General features: G+C 41.4%; 1 protein-coding gene across 2 annotated transcripts; it reads left to right on the plus strand.

Annotated features, from left to right (window-relative positions):
- LOC100768540 (zinc finger protein 883) lies at positions 1 to 23,335 on the plus strand. Of its 2 annotated transcripts, XM_027413449.2 has the most exons (5): positions 1 to 148; positions 2,083 to 2,229; positions 17,286 to 17,412; positions 18,399 to 18,491; positions 19,827 to 23,335. In XM_027413449.2, the coding sequence occupies exons 1-5, from the start codon at positions 110 to 112 to the stop codon at positions 21,614 to 21,616; spliced, it is 2,196 nt and encodes a 731-aa protein (XP_027269250.1). In that variant the 5' UTR covers positions 1 to 109; the 3' UTR covers positions 21,617 to 23,335. The 2 variants fall into 2 exon arrangements, with proteins under 2 accessions (XP_027269250.1, XP_027269251.1); XM_027413450.2 differs by lacking the exon at positions 2,083 to 2,229.
- The last annotated feature ends 4,374 nt before the right edge of the window (positions 23,336 to 27,709 follow it).

Here is a 27,709-nt window from a genome sequence, read left to right on the forward strand (position 1 = left end):
GCCTGTCGCCGGGCCTTTGTCGGGGACCCTCCATCTTGGGCTCGGTGTCAGCTGCCCGGGAAGCTCCTGCGCAGCTTTGGTGGCGCGGTGACGCGGTGGGTGCAGGGCAATGGTAGGAGGGCGCCGGCGTCCCCGAGAAGTAGACATGGTGAGTGTGCGTGTGGCGCCCGGAGGTGGCGGCGCGCGAACGGGAAGCGCTGTGGCGGAGCGGGGTCTGCAGTGAGGCCTGGCGGGCGGCCCCGCTGGGTCCCCTGTGCTGTGGGGCGGCCCGAGCCCGGGCGTCCTGTCCCTCCCCAGGCAGTGTCTGCAGTCCGTTCTAGAACCCTCTCAGGGAGGACCGCTCTGCGCTAGCTGCCTGTTTGCTCCGGATCATGTGTGACGAGAGCTTGGTGGTTCAGAAAGGAGCTGTGTGTGTTCCCTAGAACCCCCAGTCCCTTCATCCTCTCCATGACCCACCTAGTTCCTGGTCTTTACAGACCAATGAGAAGCGGGATCTCAAATCCAGAACCTAGGCCAGCTCCTCGGAAGTCTGATTATTTGGTTCTTAAAATTGCACATCCCCGCCCACCGTCCCAAACACAGTAACTTCTGCTTCCACCTTTTGTGCTCCCCTGAGCTTCCCCCAGAAAGATTACACTGAAAGCCTCCCACTTGTTCCTCATGGTATATTTTCTTAAGGGATATCTCAAACACATTTTGTTTTTTCAAAAAGAAAATATTTTGTTTTCTCCCAGGTACAGAGAAATGGACTTTTAACTCGTGCGTGCGTGCGTGCGTGCGTGCGTGCGTGCGTGCGTGCGTGTACGCGTGTACATGCATCAAGTGAGGGCACTACCAGAGAGAGCGTGTGATCCCCTGAAGTGTAATTACAGCAGGTTGTGAGCTGCCTGATGTAGATGTTGGGAACCAAGGCTCAGGTCCTCTGGAAGAGCAGCAACTGCTCTTAACTGCTGAGCTGTCTCTCTAGTCCCAAGGTTGTTTGCCTGTGAACATTTCAGGAGAAGAATCACTTGAGTCCTTGTTACAGAAAGACTTGTTTCTTTCGTCCTTTTTTTTTTTTTTTTTTTTTTTTTTAAACCCCTCTAGCCTAGGACATATTATGAGAATGCCTTTGTGTTCCTTCCCTTTTGGGAACTGTGAGAGTCCTCATCCCACCTTCATGTCTCTTCCAGGTGGTAGGTTTCAGAACTGCTTGACACCCAAGTTCTTAGAATTGTCAAGTCTCCAGTCTCTGGTCTCTTGGATTAATTAGTAATACTGTGTTATGATAAATCTTTCTGCCAAAAGCCGCCTGAGCCCCACAGCCACATGTGAGCTTTACGCCAACCGCCCGCCCGAATTAGGCCCAAATGAATACACAGAAACTTGTATTAGGTTCAAAGCTGCTTGGCCAATGACTAAGATTCCTCATCTGTTAGCTCAGTCTTAATTATCATAAATCTATATATTTTATAAGACTTATCTTATCGGAAGCCTTATTGGCGTTCCTCTTTGCCAGTGGATCACATTGTGCTGCTGGAGAAGCAAGGGGAAAAGGGACCCTTCCTGTTTCTCCTTCGCTTAAATATGAGTCTCCTTGCTATGTCACTTCCTGCCTAGATCACCACTTCTCTACTACATTTCCCAGAATCTTCTTTGACTCCTAGTCCCGTCTGACTTGCTGTCTCATTGGCCAAACAGTATTTTATTTAACAATCAATAAGATAAACATACACAGTACATTCCCCATCAACACTGAGTAGAACGGAAATGTGGAGTGCACTGTGGGGGAGGGCATAGGAACTGCCAAGGTCCCATCCAGCTGCCAAGAGGTCCACTGTTTTATTTGATGCTGGCGCTGTGTGTGTGTGTGTGTGTGTGTGTGTGTGTGTGTGTTCTATTCATTAGTAATGCTGTTTTTATATGGTTATGTTGATATGTCTTTCTGTTGCTTTTAACAATACAGTCCTTTCAACCATGTATATCCATCGATGGATGATATTTACAGTGTTGGGATCTTGGCCTATGTTATCACAGTATTGGAGTTATAAACTGCATGTTAGTGTTATGTAATGATAGCCAATCTTACTGCTCTTATTCTAGGGTACTGGGTCTTCTCCTCCTCTTGGAGGCTTTCTGAGGTGTTGGGGTGCAGCCTCTCAGGGAAACACCTGGATGCCCTGCTACTGGAAGGAAAGTCCTGGTATACTGTCATCTAAAAGGAACTTCAGTTGTTTCCATGTCTGCTCTGTGAGTGTGACTAATGCGGCAGCAAACATGGGAATGGTGCCATTCCTTTGACAAACTGATTGGTATTTGAATACATAACCAAAATTATAATGTTTGGATTACATGGTAGTTCTGCTTAGTTTTTTTTTAAAGGAGCACAAACTGCTATGCATAACTTATATTCTCATTAGCAATGTACTAGGATTCCTCTTTTGCCTTGTCTGTGTCGTTTTGAACACTTCTTGTCTGGCCTGGTTTTGATACTATTTATTCTATGCTGAAGTTGCAGGAGGTCTGCTGTTTGGAGTAGCCAGTTAAAGTCACCACCGGAAAAGTGTTCAGAAACTCTTCTAGGGTAATTGGAGTCTGTGACTTTTAACTCTTTATTAATGGTGACAGTCAAGGGCCAACGAAGTGCTTATATGCCCATCTTAAAAAGTTGGTTTTTTCCTATGATTCATGGCCATTTGCACATGCCCCATCTCTTCTTTGAGAGTTCTGAGGCTTGGAATTAATTCCTTAAAATGGAATACATTAAAACCAAGACACTTTGTATGTGCTAAAACTCATTCCATGAGGTGGTCCTTGTAGGCGAAGTGAGAGTGGGGAGCTTAGGAAGTGCTGGACACCCATTCTGGATGCCAGAGCATTTACTCTTTTGTTTTTTGCCTATTAATAGTGGGTTTCTTTTTTTGTTTTTTTGTTTTTTTTAAATAAGGTTGGATTGATATATGTCTTCCTGTTGCTCTTGATACAAATCTCACATCCATGTAAATCCATCCCTGGATCTTACATCCCTCCATCTCCCAGGTTTTCAGCTATTTGTGTTATTATTTGTGTGCCTCCTATGTTATCATGACACACATTTATGACAGAAAACATTTTGCCTCTTTCATAGCCACTTTCTCCAAAGGAATAACAACTTACACTTCATCTTGAGTTCGTGTTCAGTTGTCCCATGTGTTCATCAATACTGTTTGTCTGTTTTGTTTTATGGTTTTTTTCTCATTTCTAAATGTGTTCTGTATTTTTATGGTTATTGAACATGCACATTCTTACTATATAAAACAGCTTTTCAAATCCCTTGCCTACTTTTCTGCCTAGGTCTCTGTCTTTTCCTTCCTTATTAAAAGTGATTAGATGTATGATGTATGTGAAGCAATTGGTTTCTCCCACCATGCCACTTTGTTTTTTTGTTTTGTTTTTTGTTTTTGTTTTGGGGTTTTTGTTTGCTTGTTTGTTTGTTTGGTTGGTTGGTTTTTCGAGACAGGGTTTCTCTGTGTAGCTTTGGAGCCTAACCTGGCACTAACTCTGGAGACAAGGCTGGCCTCGAACTCACAGAGATCCACCTGCCTCTGCCTCCCAAGTGCTGGGATTAAAGGCATGCGCCACCAACGCCTGGCTGCCACTTCGTCTTTTTACCCTTTGTTTCATTTTATGAATACAATTATTTCAGTATATTTTTTAAAATATAGCTTTGTGTACATTTAAAGAGCTTTCCCATTACACTTTTGTGTTCCCATTCCATTTTCCATAATTCCTTTGGAATGTGTGCTTTTAGATTTGTAATTTGTAAATGATTTATATTTATAAATGATTTCTTACATGGTATGAGGAAAGGGTATGCAAACATTTGTAGCCAAACTGTTATTCCACTGTTCCTGTAGTTTTCATTGCAAAGGGAGTGTTTTATTATTGTTGTGGAGCCCAGTCTCTGTCATCTACGAATCTAAAAGACAAGGATTTCTTTAAGGGCTCTGTCTTCATATCCACAGTTCCATTTACTCATCTTATCACCAAGTTCATGCTATACAGCTTTATAATTTATAGGCATTTGACACATCAAGATGTCATGCTCATAGTAGATTCATATATGATAGTGACTATAACATGTAGCTGAGGTTTGTGTAAATTTACTTGGTAATGTTTGCAGAATGTCAGAATCACTAAGAACACATCTCATATGGTGTCTCCACTATAATGTGAGGTATGAGTTCAAATATGTAATACAAATTAGCATGTAATTTTTCCTTATTGAAGTTACCTGGAATTGCTGATATTCTCTGTGATATGTTCCTGTTCAATACCTCTTCATTTTTTTCTTTATTTTGGAATGTTTTGTTTACTCTCCCCCCAAACTTTTGTGAAAATTGCATTTATTTATTTTGTGTGTAGGAGTGAGTGAGTGAGTGAGTGAGTGAAACAGACTATATGGAAACCAAAGGACAGCATTAGGAGTCGATTCTCTCTTTCCGTTGTGTGAGTCTTGGGGACCGAACTGAGGTCATCAACCTTGGTGTCAAGCCCTTTATCTCTACTGGCTAAGCAACTTGTTAGCTCCATCTTTTTTTTTTAAACAAAATATTTATTTTTTTAATTATTGAGACTAGAGGTTAGGCAATGAATTTTTAGTCTCTTTGTTGTTTTACCTATTATTGTTTTTGTCTACTGAATACTATGAGCTTCATTACATCGTCTCTAAATTTATTGATTTATAATTGGCATGATTTGCATATATTTTTGTTTACTACCATGTTTACATTCACAACACCAATACCACAGCCAACATAATTAACATACCCATGATCCCATTGTGTTTTATAGTGTCCTTATACAATCCCTCCTTTATGTTTTCCCCCATCATATTCTAGGTAATAAACATTTCCTTGAACAAAAGAAAAATGTAGCAAATATCAAAATCATATAAGCTCAGTGAAGTATCACAAGGGACATGTAATTGCTACCTCCTGTGTCAAAAATGGATACCTTTTGTAACAGGTAAAATGTTTGGAATGTGTTAATTTAGCAGACCACTGGCTCCCACCACCCTAAAGCTAACCACAGATAGCATCTGCAGCCTATGCTAGAAATTTGCCCACTTTGCTTGAGTCTGTTGTGTTAATTTACATAAGGAATGTCCCCCACAAGCTCATGTCTTTGAACACTTGGTCCATGGTTGGTGGTGCTATTTGGGAATGTTATGGAACCTCTAGAAGCTACAGCCTTGCCAGAGGAAGTACATTACTGGGCAGGTTTTGAGGACCTATAGCCTGACCCTACTTCCTGTTTGCCCTTTCTGCTTCCTGTGCATGGATAAAAATGTGATCAGTTTCCTGCTCCTGCCCCCATGCCACCACTTCCCTGTCATGATAGAGTCTTACTCCTCTTAAACCGTGAGCCAAAATAAACTCTTCCTTAAGTTGCTTTTGGTCTTGGTATTTTATTATAGCAGCAGAGAAGTAGCTATTACAGTCACTTACCTAATCGCTATACCTCTATATTTAGTAATGCCTTGATTTATGACTTTGTTTTGTGACTATAGAGGTTCATGTAACCACTTCCACGTAAATCCATATTGCTAGGCATAGCCACTAATTTTTGACTTGGAATGAAGTACATTTTATTCCTTTTGAGGTGAGAACTATTTTGTGGACATTCCTGTATACCAAGCCCACACATTACCTAATTGTCCCTGCTCCCTTTGTCTCTCCAGAGTTTGGGAAGTTTGTGGGCATGTGGACATGTGGACATTGACATGTCTGAAGAGGGCCCCAGTTCCCAAGACACCATTCAGGCAAGAACCTAGGTCCTAGAACTACACCACAAATAGGCAGGAGCTAGTGGATGAGTGGACAGCTGTAAAATTGGGCTCTAGACAAGTGGAGGCCTGGGGTGGTGAGTGCTAGTTATGCAGGTTTCAATAGCTTATACATCTACACATCTGGACTTCCTGGCCCAAATTCACCGTGTCCTACTTTTAATTGTCCTGGTGTCCTCCCTATGACTGACATATAGGTTACAGTGGGGCAAATGATGTTGCACTGCTGTTGAAGTTTGTAAGGCCCATAGCATGCGACTATGACAAAGTGTAACGCATAGTCATGAACTTTAGTCCAGTAGCCCTTTCTACTCCTACCCCTTTTCTTTCAGCAAAGCACCTGATTGGACAGCTCAATTATTCCCATTCCTTTAGAATGCAGGGAAGAAGGTTAGTCTACAAGCAGATTTCCCCTTCCTTTTGTGAACTATAAGTAGCTCCTGCCAGCTACATTTCCATGTAAACAGAACCTGATACTTATAACAAAGTTGACCCCAGTGTCTTCCCACAGCTCCTTCTGAACATGAGGATTCGAGCATGTGAAGAAAATTCCACTCTTGGTACTATCGCATAATTGTTATGATAACACTCAATGATAGGAATTTCTTATATTAGCATTATCATATAAGAGCTACCATACTATTATTGTGTGGGTTGTTATTGACTAAAGTGCTATGTAACACATGAAAATACTCTTGATTGGCAGGGTAATGAATCATAAAAATATGTTTCAAGCATGTCATGTAGCCCTTATTGCATCCATCAGTCTATATACAATAGCTACAAAACCTAACTCCTTTCTTCAATTTTTGTCTCATGCAAACTAGACCACTGGTGAATTTTATCATGGCATCACAAGGAATGGATTATGCAAAAACATATGTTACAACTTCATCCACATTAGTTAAATTCAAGCTAAAAAAATTATTTCCAACTGTAGATTCTGTTACACTATTACAGATCTGTTTGTGATTATAATGGTTAATCTTGCTTGCTAGCTTGATGGGATGTAGAAGAAGCTTCTGTATATGTCTATGAGAGTCTTTAACTGAGAGAGAGGCTTAACTGAGATTAGAAGATCCACCCTGAAGGTGAGTGGCACTATTGTATAGGCTGGAGTCCCAGACGGAATAAAAAGAAAGTGAGCACACCAGCATCCATTTTGCTGGGCTTCTGTGGATATAATGTGACCAGTGCCTCATATTCCTGCCACCATGCTTTCCCTGCCATATGGTCTGTACATTGAAACTGTGAGGCAAATAAACTTTCTTAAGCTGATTTGCCAGATACCTTAGCAAAGTAGTGAAAAAAGTAACCAGTACAGAAAATTGGTAACACCGGTGGGACTACAGTTTCTAGAAATCTGAGTATGTGGCTATTATGTCCTTGAAGTAGTTGTGATAGAGATGTTGAAGAAGGCTTGCAGACTAGGAAAGTCCTAGAATCCCATTAACAGAACTTATGGGGCATTTGGGTTCTGAGAGATATGTGGACTGTGGAGACCTGGCTCATGATGTTTCAGAGGGGATCAAGGATTCTGCCAGGAACTGGGCAGGAGGGCATTCATGTTACATTCTCACTAAGTATCTAGCTTCACTCTGTCCATGTGATGAGAACTTACATGAATTTTGATTCAAAGGTAATGGACCAGGCTAGTAAGATGGCTCAGCAGGTAAAGATGCTTGCTACAAAGTCTGATGACCTGAATTTGATCCCTGGGACCCACATGGTGGAAGAAGGAATCAACTCCCACCACTTGTCTTCTTACATCCACATGTGTTTATGGTACATTTGCACCCTTCCCCCTTGCATATAACTGTATAAATAAATGTAATTTAAAAGTTTTAAATAGTGGATTAATTTGTTTTGTGGGGTAAGTTTCAACACAGTATAATATTCAGGCTATGCCACGGTTACTGCTCACTCCTGTTATCCAGATATACAGGGAGAAAGGTCAACAAGTGGAACAGAGAGAAATATGAAAAATGTGCAGCAGACATGTAGGTCAGTAGATTACAATAGAAGACCCAGAATAAAGCCACATGGCTACCTACAGGCACCTAGTCTTTATCTTTGATAAAGGATATATATATATATATATATATATATATATATATATATATATATCCCTCTTTAACAGATGGTACAGAAACACTACCCACATATATATAGAAGAATGAAACTAGGTCTATAATATCTCCCTGTCCCCTGTCACCCTGTCATTAAGATTGAATCAAATACCTTAATGTAAGACCTGAAATGAGAAAACACCTGAAGATAAGCACAGACATTCTGAAAATGACTCTGGTTGCTCAGAAAATCAAAATTTAAGAATTGGTGAAAGGATTGAATGAGATTAAAAACTGCACAACAGAAAAACAGTTGTAGAAGTAAGATACAACCTACAAATGAAATGAAACTTTTTTAGCTGTTCATCTGACAGGATTAATGTCCAGAACATATAAAGAACACAGAACCAGTGAGGTGGCCCAGCAGGTAAAGGCACTTGCCCAAAAGACTGATGACCTGGTTTCCACATAAAGGTGGAAGGAAGAATCAATTCCACAAAATTGTTCTTATCTCCACACATGGACCATGGCAAATGTGTGCATCCCTGCCCTAAACAGACACAAAGAAAAGAAAGAAAAAAGAAAAGAAAAGAAAAGAAAAGAAAAGAAAAGAAAAGAAAGTAGTTCAAAGCCCTCCTCCTCTACTACACAGTAAGTACAAAGCCAACATACTTGCATGAGTCTCAGTGGCACCAGTCTTTAATCCCAGATCTTGGGAGGCAGAAGCAGAATCCCTGTGAATTTGAGGCCAACCTGGTCTACATAATGAGTTCCAGGATAACCAGGGTTATGTAGACAGACTCTGTCTCAAAAAGAAAAAAACAAAGGCAATTCTCAAGAGAAGAAATACAAATGGTCAGTAAATAAAGAATATTGAACATCCTTAAGTCACAAGCCATTGGGGAAATGCTGTGAGATTCCATCTCACCCAGGTTAGCCTACCATTAAGCCAAAAAATAAATGCTGATGAAGATGAAAGTGCAGGGTAGAGACCTTATACACTACTTATGGGAATGCAAATTAGTCCAGCCAGTGGAAATCAGTATGGAGAGTCTTCAAAAATACCTCAAGTAGTCTTGTGACCCAGCTATACCACCACTGGATATATGTCCAAAGGTATTTATGTGTCTGTTTATTACAATGTAATTCAAACTAGACAACTTAGAGAATTAGCCTAGATTTCAAACAGGTGCCTGGATGGAAAAGAAAGTGCATTTACTCAATACAAAGAACAAAATTAAGTCTTTTTTTTTTTCAGGGAAATGGGTATAACTGGATATCATCATAAGTGAAATAAGTTAGACTCAGACAAATACTAGGCTTTCTCACTATGGATCCTAAATTCTATGTAGATATTTAGAGTTGTATATGTACACATGTGACAGAAAGTAGCAGCAAGACTGTAGAAACAAAGCAGATGAGTAGAATAGGGAGAAATGGGATAGCAGGGTGCATATGATCAAATTACATGATATGCTTGCATTTAAATGTCTTTATGTAACCTATCACCATGCGCAATAAATGTATGTCAACATTTTTAATTAAAATAATCTTAATTTCTTATTTGTTTACTTAGTGGTTATATTAGTCACCGTTTTATTGCTGGGAAGAGACACCATGACCAAGGTGACTCATAAAAGAAAACATTTAATTTGGGCTTGCTGAGAAGCCAGAGGCTTAGTACATTAGGGTCATGTTGGGAAGCATGGCAGACATGGTGCCAGAGAATAGCTGAGAGTTCGACCAGACCCACAGGCAGCAGGAAGACTGAGTCATTGGGCCTAGCTTGGGCTTTTGAAACCTCAGTGCCCACCCCCAGTGACATGCTTCCTCCAACAAAGCCACACCTTCTAATCCTTCTAAGGAGTGCCACTCCCTGATGATGAAGAATCCCAACATAAGCCTCTGGGGGCCATTCTTATTCAAACACATACAAACATAAGCACATACAAACATCCAACAGTACACACAGCAGTCAGACAACTTTCAGGAGTCAATTCTCACCTTTTGTCTTGTGGGTTCTGGGGATTGAACTATAGTAGAGAGGCTTAGTGACAGGTGCCTTTATTCACTGAACCATCTCCATGCCCCACTGTCATCACTCCAGAAGTGGTGGGGCCTGGAAGAATGGAGCCAATGAATGAGGCAGATTGGTCTCATGCACCAGCCAGCTTTATATAGAACAACAGACAGTTTATACTCTGAGGCTTAAGAAAGGCCATATGAATAGAGATCAAAGGAGTTGAGGATGTAAACATTCTGAATAGCAAAGCAAGCAACAATGGGTACTCTGAAGCAAACCTACTCCTATCTGCTACACCTGGGAGGGCACGGAAACACATTCCCAGAACAATCCCATGTTTGGAAGAAACTTAAGTCACAAGACTCTTGTCCTGTTTTCTTGGAGTGTTCTCAAAACCCTCAAAATTCTCTTCTCACAGTTGCATCTTGGATCATGTTCTGATAGCCCACCTTTGAAACGTTTATAACGCGGGCTGAAGAAATAGCTTGGAGTTTAAGATTACTTGCTGCTAATGAAGTGGACCTGGGTTTAGTTCCCAGCACTGGCATTGTGGCTCAGAACCATCTGCAACTCCAGCAATGGGGACTCTAATACCATCTTTGGGATGGGCAACAGGCTTGCATGTGGCACACATAAATGCAGACAAACACCCATACACATAAATTTATTTAAAAAGAAAATGTTTTGAAAACCACCTCTAACCTGTAAGCCCCATTTGCCTAAGGACAGGTAAATTCCTGGAATGCTGGGGACTGTTATTCATGTAAGATAATAAGTCACATGTTTTCTGTAAACAAGGTTGGTTGTCCCAGCTGCACAGGATGTACTTGATCACATGTGGGCAGGAAGTACATCAGGATGTATGCTTACCCCTTATTGGACAAAGGAGGGAAGTACATAGCCTTGTGGGTCTTGCTTTTAGAAGCTCCTGTCCAATGTAACATAGTGCCATTCTCTGGGAATTCTGGGTATGGACCTGGCCAATATTCAGGGACCTGGCTAGTATTTAATAAAACTGGCTTTAAATTTGGCTCAAAAAAAAAAATGTTATTTTGAGACAGAGTCCCACTGTGTAGTCCTTGCAGGCCTGGAACATTACCATGCAAACCAGGTAGGCCTGAACTCAGAGATCCACCTTCATCTATCTCCTAAGTGCCTTGGGGGTGGGGACATATTTTTTAAAAAATTCATAAATCAATAAAATTATACTTCTGCCTTAAATTTTATTTGCATAAGATATTATACACATATAATCCATGAGCTGATATGACCTTATTGCAAAGTTAAATGCAAATGTCCAGTGGTAGGCCAGATTCTTCCACAGAGAGCTCTGTCTTAAAATACCTGCAGATAAGAACTTGTCATCCTGGTTTTATTCACCCATGGGTTTGCACCCTCCTCTGTTATTCATGATCTAAGAGAGTGTGACATGAGGCCCTGGTGGTGATAAATGTCCAATCTGGTTCAGAGAGAGTAGAGAGTGAGTTTTGATAGTCTTGCTGGAGATTTGTTTGGTCGATCTTTTTCCATATTCCACCTCTGTACAGGAGACCCACAAAGTTCTGTTGCAACCACTGTCATCCTGTGACATATAGGTAGGGAACTACAAGAGAGGACAAGGGATGCCCTGAAAGCTGGGGGTGGTAAGTGTGTGGTTGATGTCCTGAGTTAGGAGAAGGGACTCTTTGTAAAGGATAGTAGAACTGGTAGAGATACTCAGGGTTCCCTATCTTCTACTCCACACTATTTTAGGCCCAAGTCCTCTGTTTGGGCTGCTGTGTCCATCCTCTCTAGGTATAGGCTCGACCTATGGCTAGAGGGAGACTTCATGGGTGTCCAGTGATGTAATGTCCAGGTTATTTGTGTCTAGAACAATTGATTTGTTGTTATTAGAAGAATAAATGCATAGAAGGGAGTTTGGGAAGGGATTGACCCTTTTTTACTACCACAGGTGGCTGATGTCATTTTAGTTAGGGGGGATTTGTACATTCTTAAGATGGGGCAGTCCGCACAATGGCCTTTCTTAGTTGCTGAGTTCCACAGCTACCTTTTTATGGCTCACAGTCTTGTATGCTTGGCCCTATCTCACTGCTTCACTTCTGCCTGAAAGATGTCATCCCCCAAAATTTTATGGGAAGCTGGAGAGCAAAAGCACTCATCTTTGGTGACCTCTATCTGGCTAGAGGCAACAGTCCTTTTATATTGTACATCACAAAGCAGTGGCCCCAGCAATACTTCTGAGTCTTGTTTCATGGTTAGTCTTAAGAGTTAAGTTGAAGTAAAGTTAGAGTTTAATAGCTTTTAAGTGAGATGAAACCAGTTTTGTGTAAAGGTTTAATAGATAACATCCAAATAGCAAGGCCAGAAGCAGCATCACCAAAGTCCCTGCTAAGGAAAGCAACCAAGACAGGCAAGGCCAATCTCTAGACCATATATACCTATGATTCAGGTAGCTGGCACCCAGCCTTTGAGGCCTGGTTTGCCTAATTTTGTGCAACATCTCTAACTAGTCTGGTCAGTTAACATAAAAACATTCTTCAAGGAAGAGGCCATAACCTCTCATTTTTTAGCAGTTAAGTGGTCTGATCTTCAGTTTTGGAGGGCTGCTGGCACTAGTGATTCTTTCTGGTTTGGAAACAATAGTACCCTGTACAGTGTCTTATAAGCTGTGATGGTTTGTATTGCCAAATTGTCAGACTCAAAAATTATAGGGAAGACAAGCCTCTGGCCATGCATGTGACAGATGATTTTGATTGCATTAATTAATTCAGAAAAACAGCTTAATTGTGACTAGGAACCCTGGACTGTGCATTAATTCATTGCTGTGCATGTAATGTGACCAGCTTCTTTAAGCTCCAGCTACCATGACATCCCTGCCATGATCGATTATAACTGGGAATTGAAGCTGAGCAAACCCTTTCTCCACTAGGTTGCTTTTGCGGTGTATTTTATCATAGCAACAGAAAAGGAACTAAGATATAAGCTTTCAGCAAGGTCTCTAGATATATACTTGCAATGAGAAAGAGGAGCCAAGCCCACCCACACTGCTGCCTGTCTTGTCAGTGATTCCCATCCTTTCAGGAATGGAACTGAGTGATGTAACTCCTTTAGCTCAGACATTTGTTGCAAAAGGAACAGTTAAATATTCATTGTTAGGAACTATGTTTCCTTAGGGGCCAAGAAATGGTTCAGGTTCCTCTCTAGCTAGCTAGAGGGGCATAGGTAAGAGCTGGTCTCCAAGAAGAATGTTCCCTAATTTGCAAGACAAAGTTGGCTTTGGTAGTGAATATGAGAGTAAAGTCACCAAATACCTTTTCCCAGGTAGATAAAGCTTTTGCTAGTACGGCTCCATTAAGAGGTTGAAAGGAGCCCTGTGAGATGTCCTGGGTCAGTCTTTTAGCTTTATTTTCCTAATGTATGAAATTTCTTTTGTTGCCTATTAGAACCCATTCAGTTAGCTTTTCATAGGTGAGTATAGTAAGCAACCTGTGGTTTCTGAGCTGGAACAGCCCTTAGAAGGAAATCCATGTGATTTCCCTAGTGAAAGTGCATTGTCCATGGGCTCCATGTTTCGGTACAAAGACCATAGATGCAAAGATACAGCCCTTAACCTCAAAGGGAAGATGAGATGGTTTATTTTAGCGTGAGGTATGCATGACCATGTCCTGTGAACACATATTTAGGTTACCCCAAATCCCATTTTTCTTTATGAACAGACACTTTAAAATACATGGTAGCAACATCCTGTAGGCAGGTTATTGCAAAGCAGAGAAATCTCTGTTATGGCTGTTAGAAACTGTCTGATGATATTCTTCTCCTCTGTGTTCGTAGCGCCTAAGAGGAGAGAGGGTAAGGGGAGGAGGCTGTAACTTTCCCTGACACACATGGACCTCTCAGGAGTGGTGACATTATTCACAATGTCAGGGTCTGTATTGGAGTCCCTTCCTTCTGGGCTTCTTTGGCTCCTTTGTAATCCAAGAATTCTCAGTAAGAGAGCATGAAGGCCTATGTTATGATATCTCTGATCATTTGACTTGTCTCATAAAGTAAGTCTAATTGTACTATAGTATAACTAAGGCTGCCATGAAACATCCACTGCTCTAGTTTGTCTAATTTATATTGTAACCAACTATATTGTAGGAAAGTAAATAAAGGAGCCTTCTCTTTAGCTTATCCAGATCAACTTGTTTTTGCTAGTTAGGTATGTAGCCAATTGAAGGTTTCAATGGGATTGAGGGAGTATTCTAATAGAGAGAGATCTAAGGACAAGGAGGGCAGAGGTCATGAAAAGTCTAAAAATTCCTTTTAGAGGCTTCCCTATCCCTAGCTCAACCTTAAGATGCCAGACCCCTCTGGGTCTTAGATGGACATAGGTACTTTTTCCTTAGAGTGACCTCTTCAATTATATCCGGTCTCCAAACATGACAGTCTGTCCTTAGGATTCTGGATCCCCTGCAGATGATTGTGAGCTACCATGTTGGTGCTGAGAACCAAACCCTGGTCCTCTGAAAGAGCAGCCAGCACTCTTAACTGCTGATCCATATCTCTAGCCCCACTGCATTGATTTTAAATTCCAGCAGAGCACTAGAGTTTCCTCCTTGCTGCACCAGTGTCCTCTCAAAGGCCTCTTTGTCTGTCAGTGTTTTGATCATAGCACTGATCACTGTGCTCTGGCTATAGGGGTTCCATGATGTGTTCTGAGATGTGTGCATACTCCACGATGATTTACTAGAGCCCAGACTGTGAAGTAGGTACTGGGAAAGTGTGCTTTTTCTTCTGGGAATAAATGGAGATCTGTGCCTCCCCACCCATCCCTGTATTCATGTTAGAGATTTGAGGCCATGAAAGTATTATATGCCCACTTAGGACATTTGTTTTTCTAGGATCCAATGTAATTTGCTCATGTCCCAATGCCTTTGCTCCCAGAGCTTGGAGATTTGGCATATGTTCCCTCAAATACAATGTGTTAAAGTTGAGATACTCAGTTCATGGTTAATTCCACCTTGGGGAACTGAAGGACCTGCGAGATGTCAATGTGGTAGGCAGTGGGGGAGGGCTCAGGATATGCAGAATTCCCAGGCAAGCTGCCGGGGGCCTACTGACCTTTGCTGAATTAACTTACTGGGCAGGCTATATAAAAATTTAGCTGTCAGCTTAGCAATTATCAGGCTGTGCTGATATATCCCTTCTAGGGATAAACTGGGTCTACTCTGCACTGATCCCCTGGGTTGAAGCCTAGAGGAGCACTTATAAGCCCATACAAAGCCATGAGTTCATTCTGTTGTCTGGGCAGACTTATACTTGCCTAGATCTGTGCCCTCCCAGTGTGAAATGAATTAAGATCCACCCATAGAAGACTACAGAGATAGGTACCATATGCATTTTCCAAATCTTCTGCTGGCGTTATTTGTTAGGATCATTTCTCAATGACATGGCATGTTGCCCAAGGAAGAATCCATGTCCAGGTGTGTGTCTGCTGTCCCTACCCATTTGATGGGGTGGGGGCCAAAAATTCTTAGTACTAGTACACAGAGAGACTTGAAATCTATGTACATGTTCATTCAGATTGTTTATGAATATAGTAAGGATACACAGCATTATGACTTCTGGGCATACTGTACCGTAGTCCCGTGCTACCAGCCCCAATGGCTGCCTTTCATTGGGTTGTTCCTTATTTTCAGGCTTAATTTAATTTTTATGGTTACATTTATGTAGACTGCTACTGTGTGTGTCTGTGTGTGTGTGTGTGTGTGTGTGTGTGTGTGTGTGTGTGTGAGAGAGAGAGAGAGAGAGAGAGAGAGAGAGAGAGAGAGAGATGTGGGGGGGTGGCACATGCACATAAATGTTCAAGCATCCATACACATGTGGAAGTCAGAGATAGACATGAGGTGTCTTTCTCATACTCTCCATTTTGTTTTCCTGAGAGACCATTTCTCACTGAACTAAAAGCTCACTATTTCACTCAGGCTGGCTGGCCAGCAAGCTCTCAGGATCCACCCTTCTCTACCCCTCACCCACACACACACACCAAATGCTGGGATTGCAGCTTTTTATGTAGGCTCTGGTGATTCAAGCTCGGGTCTGCACATTTGCATAGAAAATGCTTTTTTCTACTACACCATCTCCCCAAACCTTATTTTTCTTTTTAAAGACTTTAGTTTATGTATATGAGTGTCTTAGTTTGGGGTTCTATTGCTTTGACAAAGCACCATGACCAACTTGGGTAGGAAAGGGTTTATTTGGCTTAAACTTGTACATCATAGTCTATCATTGAATGAAGTCAGGAAGCTGATGTAGAGGCCATGAAGGGAAGCTGCTTACTGGCTCTCTCCTTACAGCTTGCTCAGTCTGCTTTCTTACAGAACCCAGACCCACCAGCCCTAGGATGGCACCACCCACAATGGTCTGGGCCACCCCCCCCATCAACCACTAATTAAGAAAATGCCTCATAGACCTGCCTGCAACCCTTTTTTTTCCTTTCTTGCTTGCTTTTGTTTGTTTTTTGTGGGTTTTGTTTTTGTTTTTGTTTTTTGTTTTTTGTTTTTTGTTTTTTTTGAGACAGGGTTTCCATGTGTAGCCCTGGCTGTCCTGAAATGGGCTCTATAGACCAGGCTAGTCTCAAACTCACAGAGATCTGCCTGTCTGCCTCCTGAGTGTTGGGACTAAGAGAATGTGCCACACTACCCAACATTTTTTTTTCAAGGCAGTGTTTCTCTGTGTAACCTTGGCTGTCCTGGAAGACCAAGCTGGCCCCAAACTCACAGAAATCCACCTCTACAACCCCATTTATGGAGCCATTTTCTCAATTGAGGTTCCCTCCTCTCAGATGACTTTAGTTTGTGTCAAATTGACATAAAAATATCCAGCACAATTAACTTTTACCTACGTGTATTTATATGCCCCATGTACATTGCCTGATGCTCACAGAGGTCAGCAGAAGGTGTTGATTCCTCAAGAACTGGAATTATTGATGATTGTGAGCTGAACCTGGGTCCTCTGGAAGAGTAGCCAGTGCTCTCAACAGTACCTTCATTACTTTAATTCTATTTTTAAAAGTAATAAAAACTTCTCATCCATATGTATTCACCTATGGATTTTGTTTGTACTGTGATTCCTAGGAAACTCAGTAATTTTTTTTAATCCATGAATTAACCAGAGGTAGGATGTTTGTATTCAATTTTCTTTGTCACATAAAACAGAATATAAATCAAGCTGTACCTTCTATTAAACACTAGCAAGACTAGTATGTGGAGAGAGAGAGAGAGAGAGAGAGAGAGAGAGAAGAGAGAGAGAGAGAGAGGAGAGGAGGGAGGGAGGGAGGGAGGAGGGAGAGGGAGGGAGGGAGGGGATAGAGAGATTTGAGTTGACAAGAGGTGTGTCATTACAGGGGTTGGTGTCATTTGAGGACGTGGCTGTGGACTTCACGTGGCAAGAGTGGCAGGAGCTGGATGCTGCTCAGAGGACCCTCTACAGGGATGTGATGCTGGAGAACTACAAGAGCCTGGTGTGGTTGGGTGAGTCTGACTACTCTGTAACTCTCAGTAGCAATTGTTTTCTTCTTTGTTGATAAGTTTGGTAATATCTGTTCATACTAATGGGTATTATACATTTTCAACTGACATGTAGTACTTGGACCATACAACATTAGAAATTATTCCTCTCTTTCAATGTATGCTGGGATGTACTAACACCCCCTCCCCTATTCCTTTCCCACATGCTGTAACCACTGTTCTGTTCCTTACTTCTTTGAGTTCAACTTAAGTGTTCAAGTGTAATGAGAACATGCAGCATTGTCCTTTTGGCTTTCTCTTTATTTCTTTCTTAGGTTTTGTTTTTGTTTATTGTTTTTTACCACCTATATTTCATTTGTTCAGTGTGGCTTTCCTGAAGAGACATAGAAGAAATTATGCCCACTCCAAATAAAAGAGAGCTGGCAGAAGTATCTGTCAATTTCCCTTTGCTGGAGCTCCAACATTAGTTTATTAAGAGAACGTGCAGTTGGGTGGGAGGGAGCCATTGTTGGAATTTCATGTGAGGTGTTAATGACTGTCTTAACTTCCCATTGCTATTATAGACCAATGGTTCCCAACCTTCCTAATGCTGTGACCCTTTAATCAGTTCCTCCTATTGTGGGGACCCCCACACACACCATAAAATTACTTTCATTGCTACTTCATTAACTGTAATTTTGCTGCTGTTCTTTTTTGTGATCACTCTCTTTGTCTGTTTCTCTTAAAGATCATGAGTTCTAATTCCAAAGTCTCTGTTTTTGTTGTTGTTGTTTTCTTCACTTCTTCTGTTCCTTCCAAGTTTCCTTACATCATTACATTGGGTTATGTGTCATACAATTTAATTCCCCATAAGGGTGATATTCCATTGAGTGAAGTCTATGATGCAAACCCTCTCTAACACAAGTTCCAATTCAGCAGCTGTGGCAAAGATCCTGAAATGGAACTGTTGTCTGACTTGGCACAAATCTTTTATTATTTCCCATTTACAGGGTACTGTTTAGACAAACCTGAGTTGATCTCCAAGTTGGAACAAGGATTGGTGCCGTGGAGTAGTGCAGAAGCCACAGAACAGTGCCAACCAGGTGAGTCAATGCTATTGGGAAAGAGTCAGCACGAAATAAGCTCCTGAGCTATTGGTCACATTGAGATGTTTACGCCAACTTTTGTCAATGCCAAAATTTTTATTTGGCTTATTGAGTTTTTAATTTCTAATATTTGATGCAGTTTGGATTTTCTCCAGAAATTCTGTCTCTTTAATGAATTATTTTTTCATGTCTCAGATTGACTTCCTCATTTCATTCAGCTGTGTTTTTGTTCTCTTGCAATATATTCATACCTTCTTTGAGTTGTTTGAATATAGTTACAACCATTCCTTTGAATTCACTGTCTTGGAATTTTTCCAGGTCATTCCACTGGGGTCATGACTATGGGATTAGTAATTGAGGGAAAGCAAGTTGTCATGATTTTCAAGTGATGTTTGTTTCTGTTCAGGAACTTGCATCTGAAGTTATGTGTTTGTTGAAACTCTCTTTTTGTTCATATCCCTTTCTTTTTTCAGTGGAGATGTGTGCACTGTTCAGGCAAGGACTGATTTTTAAGTGGGTTGGGTCTTTATTTCCCCTGTGGGATTAGTATTGAGGGTTTCAGGTTCTGTTCTTAGAAGTCTTTTGATAGTCTTTTACTATCTATACTAACAGTCATCCAGTGATCAGCACACCTCTTGCTGGTCCTATCTATCGCAGCCTCCTGGTGCCCTACTTTAAGCTCTGGTCAACTGATGGATTGGGGGCACAAGATCCTAGGAAAGCTAGCTGTGGAGTCAGGAGACCCATAGGATGAGGAGAGTGGTTCTACCTAGCAACACTGGGAAATGAGATACTAGAGGAGCCTGGAATCTTGTCAAAATAGAGGGCCTACTGAGGGCATGGGACTGCAGTATCCCAAAGAGGAAGGGTAGTCTAGCAACTATCACAGGGGAGTGGGATTCTGAAGGAAGAAGACATAAAGTCTGTTGCCTAGAAGCACAAGGAAGTGATATTGTGAAGGAGACAGGTGTCCTATGGGATGAAAAGGAACAAGGCCTACCTGGAGGAACAAAGAAGCAAGATTCATTCCAGAGGAGCCTGATGACCTATGGGTTATGAAGGTGTGATGCCTAGCTCTCAATTTCCTATTTAAACATATAGTAAAATTCACTCTTCTAGTTTAATGTATAGTCATATAATCATCACTACCATAATCAAGATATATAAAGAGTTTATGCACCCATATATATTTTTATTAAATGTGACATTATTTAATTTCTCAGATTGATAGTCCAATTTCTATAAATAGCTGTGAATATCAAATGCAAGTTTTTAATATTGCTCTTAAAATTATATATCGCTCACTAAATGATCATTTTAATACCATTTTAGATGTTCATAAATGGAGTGCCCTGGCTGAAACAAGACAGAAAGCTCAAGAGAAGTATTTGGGCCAACTTGAAATCACCAAAAGAAATACATCAAATGAAGATATGATAGAAGTAGAAAAAACATTTGATGTGGGCTCAAACTTTATTTCAGATATGAACATGAAGAATGACTTCTATTCTAGAATGCTCCATCAGGAGCTTATTACTCCATGGCAAGATGTACCTTTGCCTAATGAGCCTGATGAGAGGCAGGTAACAGAAGTAACTCAAGATTTGAATGGAACACAGGAAGTTCTCTCATACCCTGACCATTTTACTCAGCACAGCAAGGAACAGTGTTCAGAGTGTCATTTTCAGTGTTTTGGGCCAGTTGAAACCTACCATCAGAAAGCAGTATTAACACCTAAGAAGTTTCATGTGCAGGAAACCTCAAGGAAGCTCAGTAACTGTGAGAAATCCTTGGATGAGGTAGCATTTCCTACCCAATATATGACTCAGTTAGGGCAACAAGCTTTGGGGTGGAATACATGTCATAAAATGTACCCTAGAAAGACTGAACTCAGCAACCATGACAACATGCACATGGAAGAGAAAGGTTATAAATGTGACTATGAGAAACTCATCCTTAACAAATCATACCTTACAAAATATCAGGAAGCATATTCAGGGAAAGAGCCCCACGGACACAAGGAAAACATCCAATTCTTCTGTGTGGATGCTGAACTACAAACAGTTGATCAGAAAACACCCAGAGAGAAACAAATTTATGAATGTAAAGTATCTGGACAAACCTTTTACCATGGGTCACAGCACATCAACCATCAGAGGTCACACACCTGTGAGAAACCTTGTGAGTGTGAGGAAGATAGGAAAGCCATCGATGATAAGTCAACTCTCACCCAGCATCAGAGACTTCATACAGATGATAAATCCTGTGAGTGTAGAGAATGCAGTCAGGCTTCCTACCACAATTCATTAGTGTCTCAATATCAGAGAGCTCATACAGATGAACAGCAAAATGAATGCAAAGAATTAATGAAAATTTACTTCTATATCTCAAGCCTCACTCAACACCACACTCCTACTCTTGAGAAACCTTATGGATGTAATGATTGTATGAAAACTTTCTCCCATAAGTCACAACTCACTCGCCATCAGAGAACTCATACAGGGGAGAAGCCCCATGAATGTAAAGAATGCAGGAAAGCTTTCTGTCACAAGTCACACCTTACCAGGCATCAGGGAATCCATGCACCTGAAAAACCCTATGAGTGTAAAGAATGTCAGAAAGCTTTCTACCTGAAGTCACAACTCACTCAGCATCAGAGAACTCATACAGGGGAGAAGCCCTATGAGTGTAAAGAGTGCCGGAAAGCTTTCTTTCGCAATTCACACCTCACTCAGCATCAAAAAATCCATACAGGCGAGAAGCCACACAAGTGTAAAGAATGTGGGAATGCTTTTGCCCGTAAGTCACACCTCACTCAACATCAGAAAACCCACACAGGTGAGAGGCCCTATGAATGTAAAGACTGTGGCAAAACCTTTTCTCGAAAGTCACAAGTGATACAACATGAGACAACTCATACTGGTGAGAAACCCTATGAGTGTAAAGAGTGCAGGAAAACTTTCTATCTTAAGGCATACCTTACCCGACACCAGGTAATTCATAAGCCTGAAAAGCCGTTTGAATGTAAGAGATGTGGGAAAACTTTCTCACGCAAGTCATACCTCACACGCCATCAAAAGACGCATAGAGGTGAGAAACCCAACCTAGGTGAGAAACTGTAGGGGTGGAAATTATAAAGAACTTTCTTAAACTAGTAGGACTCAACAGAGGACTGACAGAGGTGAGAAGCCCCGTGCATGTAGGGAAATGTGCTGCTGTGACACCTCAGCCAACATCAAAATCTCATGCCAATAATAAACCCTATAAATGTAAAAGTATGAGAAGCTTTTCTACAGGAGTTATGCCTCACTGCATGTCAGAGAACATATACAAGTAAGAAGCCATAGAAATGTGGGAATGCTGTGCTTAAGTTACACCTCACTGTAAGTCAGTGAATTTATATAAGTGACAAATCCTATGAACCCCCTAACACAACAAGATATGATGTATTCAGGTGTAAATCCTGGCAATGTAAACAATGCAGAAAAGCCTTCCACCATAAAAAAAAAAATCACTTACTGCCTGAGAACTTACAGCTGGGGTGACATTTAAGTTCAAACAACATGGGAAAATTTTCAACAAGTCAGACCACACTGCTGTCAGAAACTGACCCAGATGAGAAAGCATGCTTATCTAGGGAAGCTCTTAAAGAGCCAGGGAAGTAAGGAATCCAGTGAGTGCAAATAATCCAGTGATGTCTCAAGGAGCACTTGTTTTAATCCCAGCTTCTCTGAGTGCCTATGCTTACATTTCTCTTGTACTGAGACGAGGCTAACAACAGAGCAATATACCCAGTCCTTTTTAAGACTTGGTCTTTTTGTAAACCAAGCTGGCTTCAAACTCATTGAAATCCACCTGCCTCTGCCTCCCAAGTATTGGGATTAAAGGCATGTCCTACCATGCCTGGCTTGTAATAAAAATGTTTTCTAATAAGAATGTCCAGTCATTCTCCACTGGATCTTCTCCTTATAGGACATTGTAAACACACCAGTTTGGAACCATCTGAAAGTATTCTCAAAACTTTTTAGTGGGATTTGAAATTTGACTGGCATCAGAAGGCTATGAAGACACACACAGGAAGAGTACAGGGACTGTGCTGCTGTACCTCACCCACCTCTGCATCAAAGGTACATGTGAGAAGCCTCCATATGTCAGGGTTATGAAGTTCCTCCAAGTCACACATCTGCATGCATTGCAGAGTCCATTTGAATGTCAAGGGTTGAAAAAGGCTGGCATGTGGTCCACTATCAGGTTGTTTATCATGTGTTACCCATCCTTTCGAATTCATACAAGTAATCTGTGTTGTCAAATATATTCAAATTAGTTGCAGTCAATTGATAATGCTTTCATTGGTTGCATTCAGTAAACTAAATCTTAATGATTTTTATTTTCAATTCATTTATCTTTGTATGTGTGTGTGCACAGTGTGTTTGCTTCTTAGGTGTGAATGTGGGCATGTATCTGCCATGGCGTATGTCTGGAAGTCAGAGGACAACCTTGTGTGTTTGACTCTGTTTTCCACTTTGAGACAGGGTTTCTGCATGCCAAACTAGCCAGCCTGCAAGCTTCTGGAGACCTTCCCATCTCCACTTCCAATCTCACCATGGGAGTACTGAGATTACAGATGTGTGCCACTGCATCCAGCTTTACATGGGTCCTAGGGATTCAAGCACTTTACTTATGGTCATCTCCCTAACCAAGTCTGTTTGTTTTGTTTTGTTTTGTGAAGAAGATATCAATGCATAAAACTTGATGTTGGTTTTCAAATACACTTGTTAACAATGGATTATGAGTCACAATTTAAATTATAGAAAATTGTGCTAATAAAGAAACATGAATGATGTTCTGTTATTTCATACACACTGGGCTATGTCTTATCATACTGGAGGCTAATAGTTGACATTGAATCCCAGTAGACGGAGCCAAGCATGCCACTGAACAACAGGCATTATACATAGCATCCCATATATGTCATGAGAGAACCCAAAATTACTGTGCAGATAATACATACACAACAAGTATGACAGGAGAAATGAGTTACCCCCTCAGTGATAGGATGTATGCACTCTCAAATGTATGTATCCTCGTGCAAAATCTCCAGCATACATAGATAGATAGATAGATAGATAGATAGATAGATAGATAGATAGATAGAACAAAACATAGCTCAGTGTCTAGAGCATCATTCACATGGTGAGACCTAACCTAAAATTGTGCAAAACTATCCTATGGGCAGGGGATCCTGAACTGTGTAAGAAAAGAAGTTGAGCATGAACCCATCCATTACTCTGCTTTCTGGTGAGAATGCAATGTGACCAGATGCTTTCAACCTCATCAAGATAGGTTGAAATGTACCTTCTTTAACTGTGAACTAAACAAACCCCTTCTCCCTAAAGTTGGTTTTTGCCAGAGTGATATATCACAGCAATAGGAAAAAAGGTATTATTATAACAATATTGTTATAGGTTAAATTATGTCTCAAGGTGTGCATTCAAGTCATTGTCTCTTGTTAAGAGAATGTGACCTTATTTGATGGAGATGAGATATAGGGTAACTGATTGTCCAGTGTAAATGGAATCCATATACAGAGAGGAAAGCAACATGCAATAAGAGATCAATAAGAATCACAAAGCCACAGCGCAAGTATCACTGAAAATGGAATGCACCTGCAGCCAAGGAGAAAGACAAGTGTTTTACCCTGCCTTACAGGATGCATGTGACAGTGAAAACTTAATTTTGAATTCCTCTATTTCCAACCTGTGAGAGAATGTGACAAGTCCCAAGGGAAAGAATATAGTATACATTTCCAGATAACATAAGAGACAACAGAAAGCAAGTGCCAAACACAGGGAAATTATTCTTTCTATATAGTAAAAAGTGATTTATTAAAGCTGTGGTTGCTATGTGCAGATATCACATTTTTTCTGGGGTTATCACAGCTGGCAAGGCCATTGGAACAATTGAGACCAATAAAATGGTGCACAAAATAGATCCTTGGAAATTTTTATGGGAATTTGTACTTTAAGAGAGAAAGGGGCCATACTCTGGGAATCCTGGGTATGGACCTGGCCAGTTTCCAAGGACCTAATCATTACCAGGCAGTGGTGTTGTACACTATTAACCCCAGCACTTGGGGTGCAGAAACGGTAGATCTCTCTGAGTTTGAGGCCAGCCTGGTCTACAGAGTGAGTTCCAGGACATCTAGAGCTACACAAAGAAACTCTGTGTCAAACAACAATAACAACAAGAGAAAGAGTCCCCTGATACCAGACATATATATCCATTACTTAATAACTGATATATATGAATGAGAGAGTCTGACATTTGAGCCAAAACTACTTTCTTCTCCTTCCTGAATCAGGAAAGTGGGAACCATGTTCAATTGTTGTAGACAAGAACATGAGGCTTGCTTTGGATTCCCACTGAGAGCTATCTTTTTAGGCCTGCGATTCAACTCACCTTCTTCCCCAGTGATCTGTCACAGTGCACCTTGATCCTGTATGTGTATGTGGTGAAAAGCAGAGCTCCCTTCTTGGCCTAAACTATGCTTGGGTAGCAGTGGCTCAGCCACGGGTTCATTGTGGAAATGCCCAGGCTTCAGGTTCCCTTACTATTGCTAGTGTATATTTTCCTTTGCAAGGAGGGGTGAGCTCTAAGGACTTTAGGCTTCTGTCCCACTCAGCTTCTCAGTGGAGTGTCAATCAGAAAGGGACTATTGTTGACCCAGCTCCAATCCTAAAACACTGGCACCAGGAATTTTGACTGGTCAAAAAACAGTTACCCTTTCATTGTCTCAAAGACCCTCCAAGGGTCTTCCTACTGCAAATACTTTGATTTTTAAAAATATACATGTGTACTCGGCCTCTTGGCTTTTTAGTTAATTCCAGATGTTGTCAAGTTGACAATCAAGAATAGCCATTACACCAGGTCTCTTACATCCTATGACTCTGGGATGATAGGTATGTGTCACTGTGTCCCTATTTACTTCCATTAAAGCATGGGCTACTAACATGACATATCACACAGCTAATTTATCTATATACACATATAATTGTAGTTCACAAAGGGCTAAGGAGGCCCACAATTCAAGGAGTTCTAGGCACTGGGTTATTGAACAAAACATTTCAGGCTACACCCAGGGAGGTCCTAAAGACAGACAGACAGACAGACAGACAGACAGACAGACAGACACACACACACACACACACACACACATACACACACACACACACACACACACACACAACATTGCTCTTGGTTACAACTAGATGGTAAGGCCCTATTGAAGGCACGTGCATTTTATTGTGGTGGTAGAGAAATACAGCTGAAAGTGAACTGAAATCTTCCTTCTAGTGAGCCTTCGTGGTGCTTCCGTATGCTAATCCAGACCACTCTTGATTCATCACTTCCTTTGACTATCCCAAAGGTTTCCTCCTTTACCCTGGCCATGCACTGTGGAGGCTAGGATCAGAGAGGAAGTAATTCCCAGAGTCCTTCCATCATTTATACACTACAGGATGAGCACAGACAATGGGTGCCAGTCAGAGAAAAAGGAAAGGCAGAATTGCTCCACTGTAAGATGCTTCCTCATCCTTCAGGCAATTCAGGAGAAACAGGCGTGTGTCCTAGCAGGAAACCAAAGGCAGACAGAATCCTCACAGTCGATCGTGTGTCCAACACAGAATGAAGACTCTTTTCCATCACCATAAACCAGGAAGGAGCCATCCATCCTTTTTTTTATTTTAATTAGATTCCATTGTCCACAGTCTTTTTATTCAGCCTGCCTGTCTGAGTAGCTCGAGCTAGCCTCAAATTCACAATCCTGCCTCAGGCTTTCAAGTGAGTGTTGGATTGACAAGCTCTAGGCACCAAACTAGGGTGAACATACTTTCAAGCCATTTTTGAAAATGAGATAGATAGCTAGATCATTCACATCTCTGAAGGCAGAGCTAGGTGAAGGAGATGCCAATTCACCAAAAAAAAAAAAATGGATTAAAGACTTAATATGTCACGTTATAAGCTCATCTCACACTCCATATAAAGCAATCATGATAAATAAATTAATTAAATTGAGATAACTATGAGGTGTGCTGGCTCACTTCTTTCATGGCAGTATTCAGGAGGCAGAGGACCACTAAAGTTCTAGCCCAGATAAAAACAATCTCTCATAAACTGTGTGGTTCTGCAGAGCTGTCATCCCAAGTGCTCTGATGACAGCTGACTTGGACTGAGTGGCCCTAAAGCCAACCTTATGTGGGGATGGTTGTGGAAGATTTGGATATAAATTAATGCCAAACAATTTGCTTAACACAGATGTGGCCCTGCATGCCTGGCTAGAGGCCAGAAAACTTCAAATCCTCTTGGAATTGAAGACAGTTAAGGGTTACCATGTGAGTGCTGGAAATTGAACTTGGGTCCTCTAGAAGAGCAGCCAGTGCTCTTAGCTTCTGAACCATTTCTCCAGCCAATAAGGAAACAATTTAAACATTACTTTTATCACAAGAGGAAGGCTCCTGGTCTAGATCCCGTGTTTGGTGAAAACCAGTTTGCCAACTATCTCCACAAGTTTGGGTTTAGTTGGTCACTTATGGTGTTTTAACTATCTCCTGGGGCTAGCAAGATGGCACAGATGGAGTGCATGTTGGATTGGGCCAACAATTAACCCTGGTTCTGGGCCTGGGTAGTTGCAGGGTTGGTCAGCCTGCCAGCTCTACCATCTTCACCACCAGGGTGAATTCTCCACCATTGCCCTAGCTAGTTCAAATCACCTGGCTCCTTTCTGATCACAGTCTGTGCCTCCAATGAAGTCTCTGCTCCTGAGAAGGGGAAACAGCCCAGTGTTTGGGCTACCTCTTCTGGCAAATAGTCTCCTTGCAATTGTCCTGAGAAAATGAGGTGCACAGGAGGCCTGGCGGCCAACTGCCATTGGGTTGCTAGAAAAAAAATAAATAAATAAAAGAAATGAGAGCCCTAGAATGATTTCTAGGTGTCCACTGACCTGAGCAGATTCCCCCTTTCAGTCCACAGTCACAACAGTCACAGTCCCCAAAGGAGAACTGTGGGGCTGCAGAGATGGCTCATCGGTTAAGAACACCTAACTGCCCTTGCACAGGACCTGAGTTCCCATCTCCCACATCAGGTCACTCACAATCATTTCAGATTTCAGCTTCAGAAGGATCCAACACTGGTCCTCACGCGCGCGCGCACGCGCGCAC

The sequence above is a fragment of the Cricetulus griseus genome, chromosome 4, assembly GCF_003668045.3.
Source record: "Cricetulus griseus strain 17A/GY chromosome 4, alternate assembly CriGri-PICRH-1.0, whole genome shotgun sequence".
Lineage (NCBI taxonomy): Eukaryota > Metazoa > Chordata > Mammalia > Rodentia > Cricetidae > Cricetulus > Cricetulus griseus.

Excerpts from the sequence above, each read along its gene's own strand:
- LOC100768540 (XM_027413449.2), top strand. The coding sequence starts at position 110 with ATGGTAGGAGGGCGCCGGCGTCCCCGAGAAGTAGACATG. Across the intron at positions 149-2,082 it reads GTCCCCGAGAAGTAGACATG|GGTACTGGGTCTTCTCCTCC; the intron begins GTGAGTGTGCGT and ends CTCTTATTCTAG. Across the intron at positions 18,492-19,826 it reads CACAGAACAGTGCCAACCAG|ATGTTCATAAATGGAGTGCC; the intron begins GTGAGTCAATGC and ends ATACCATTTTAG.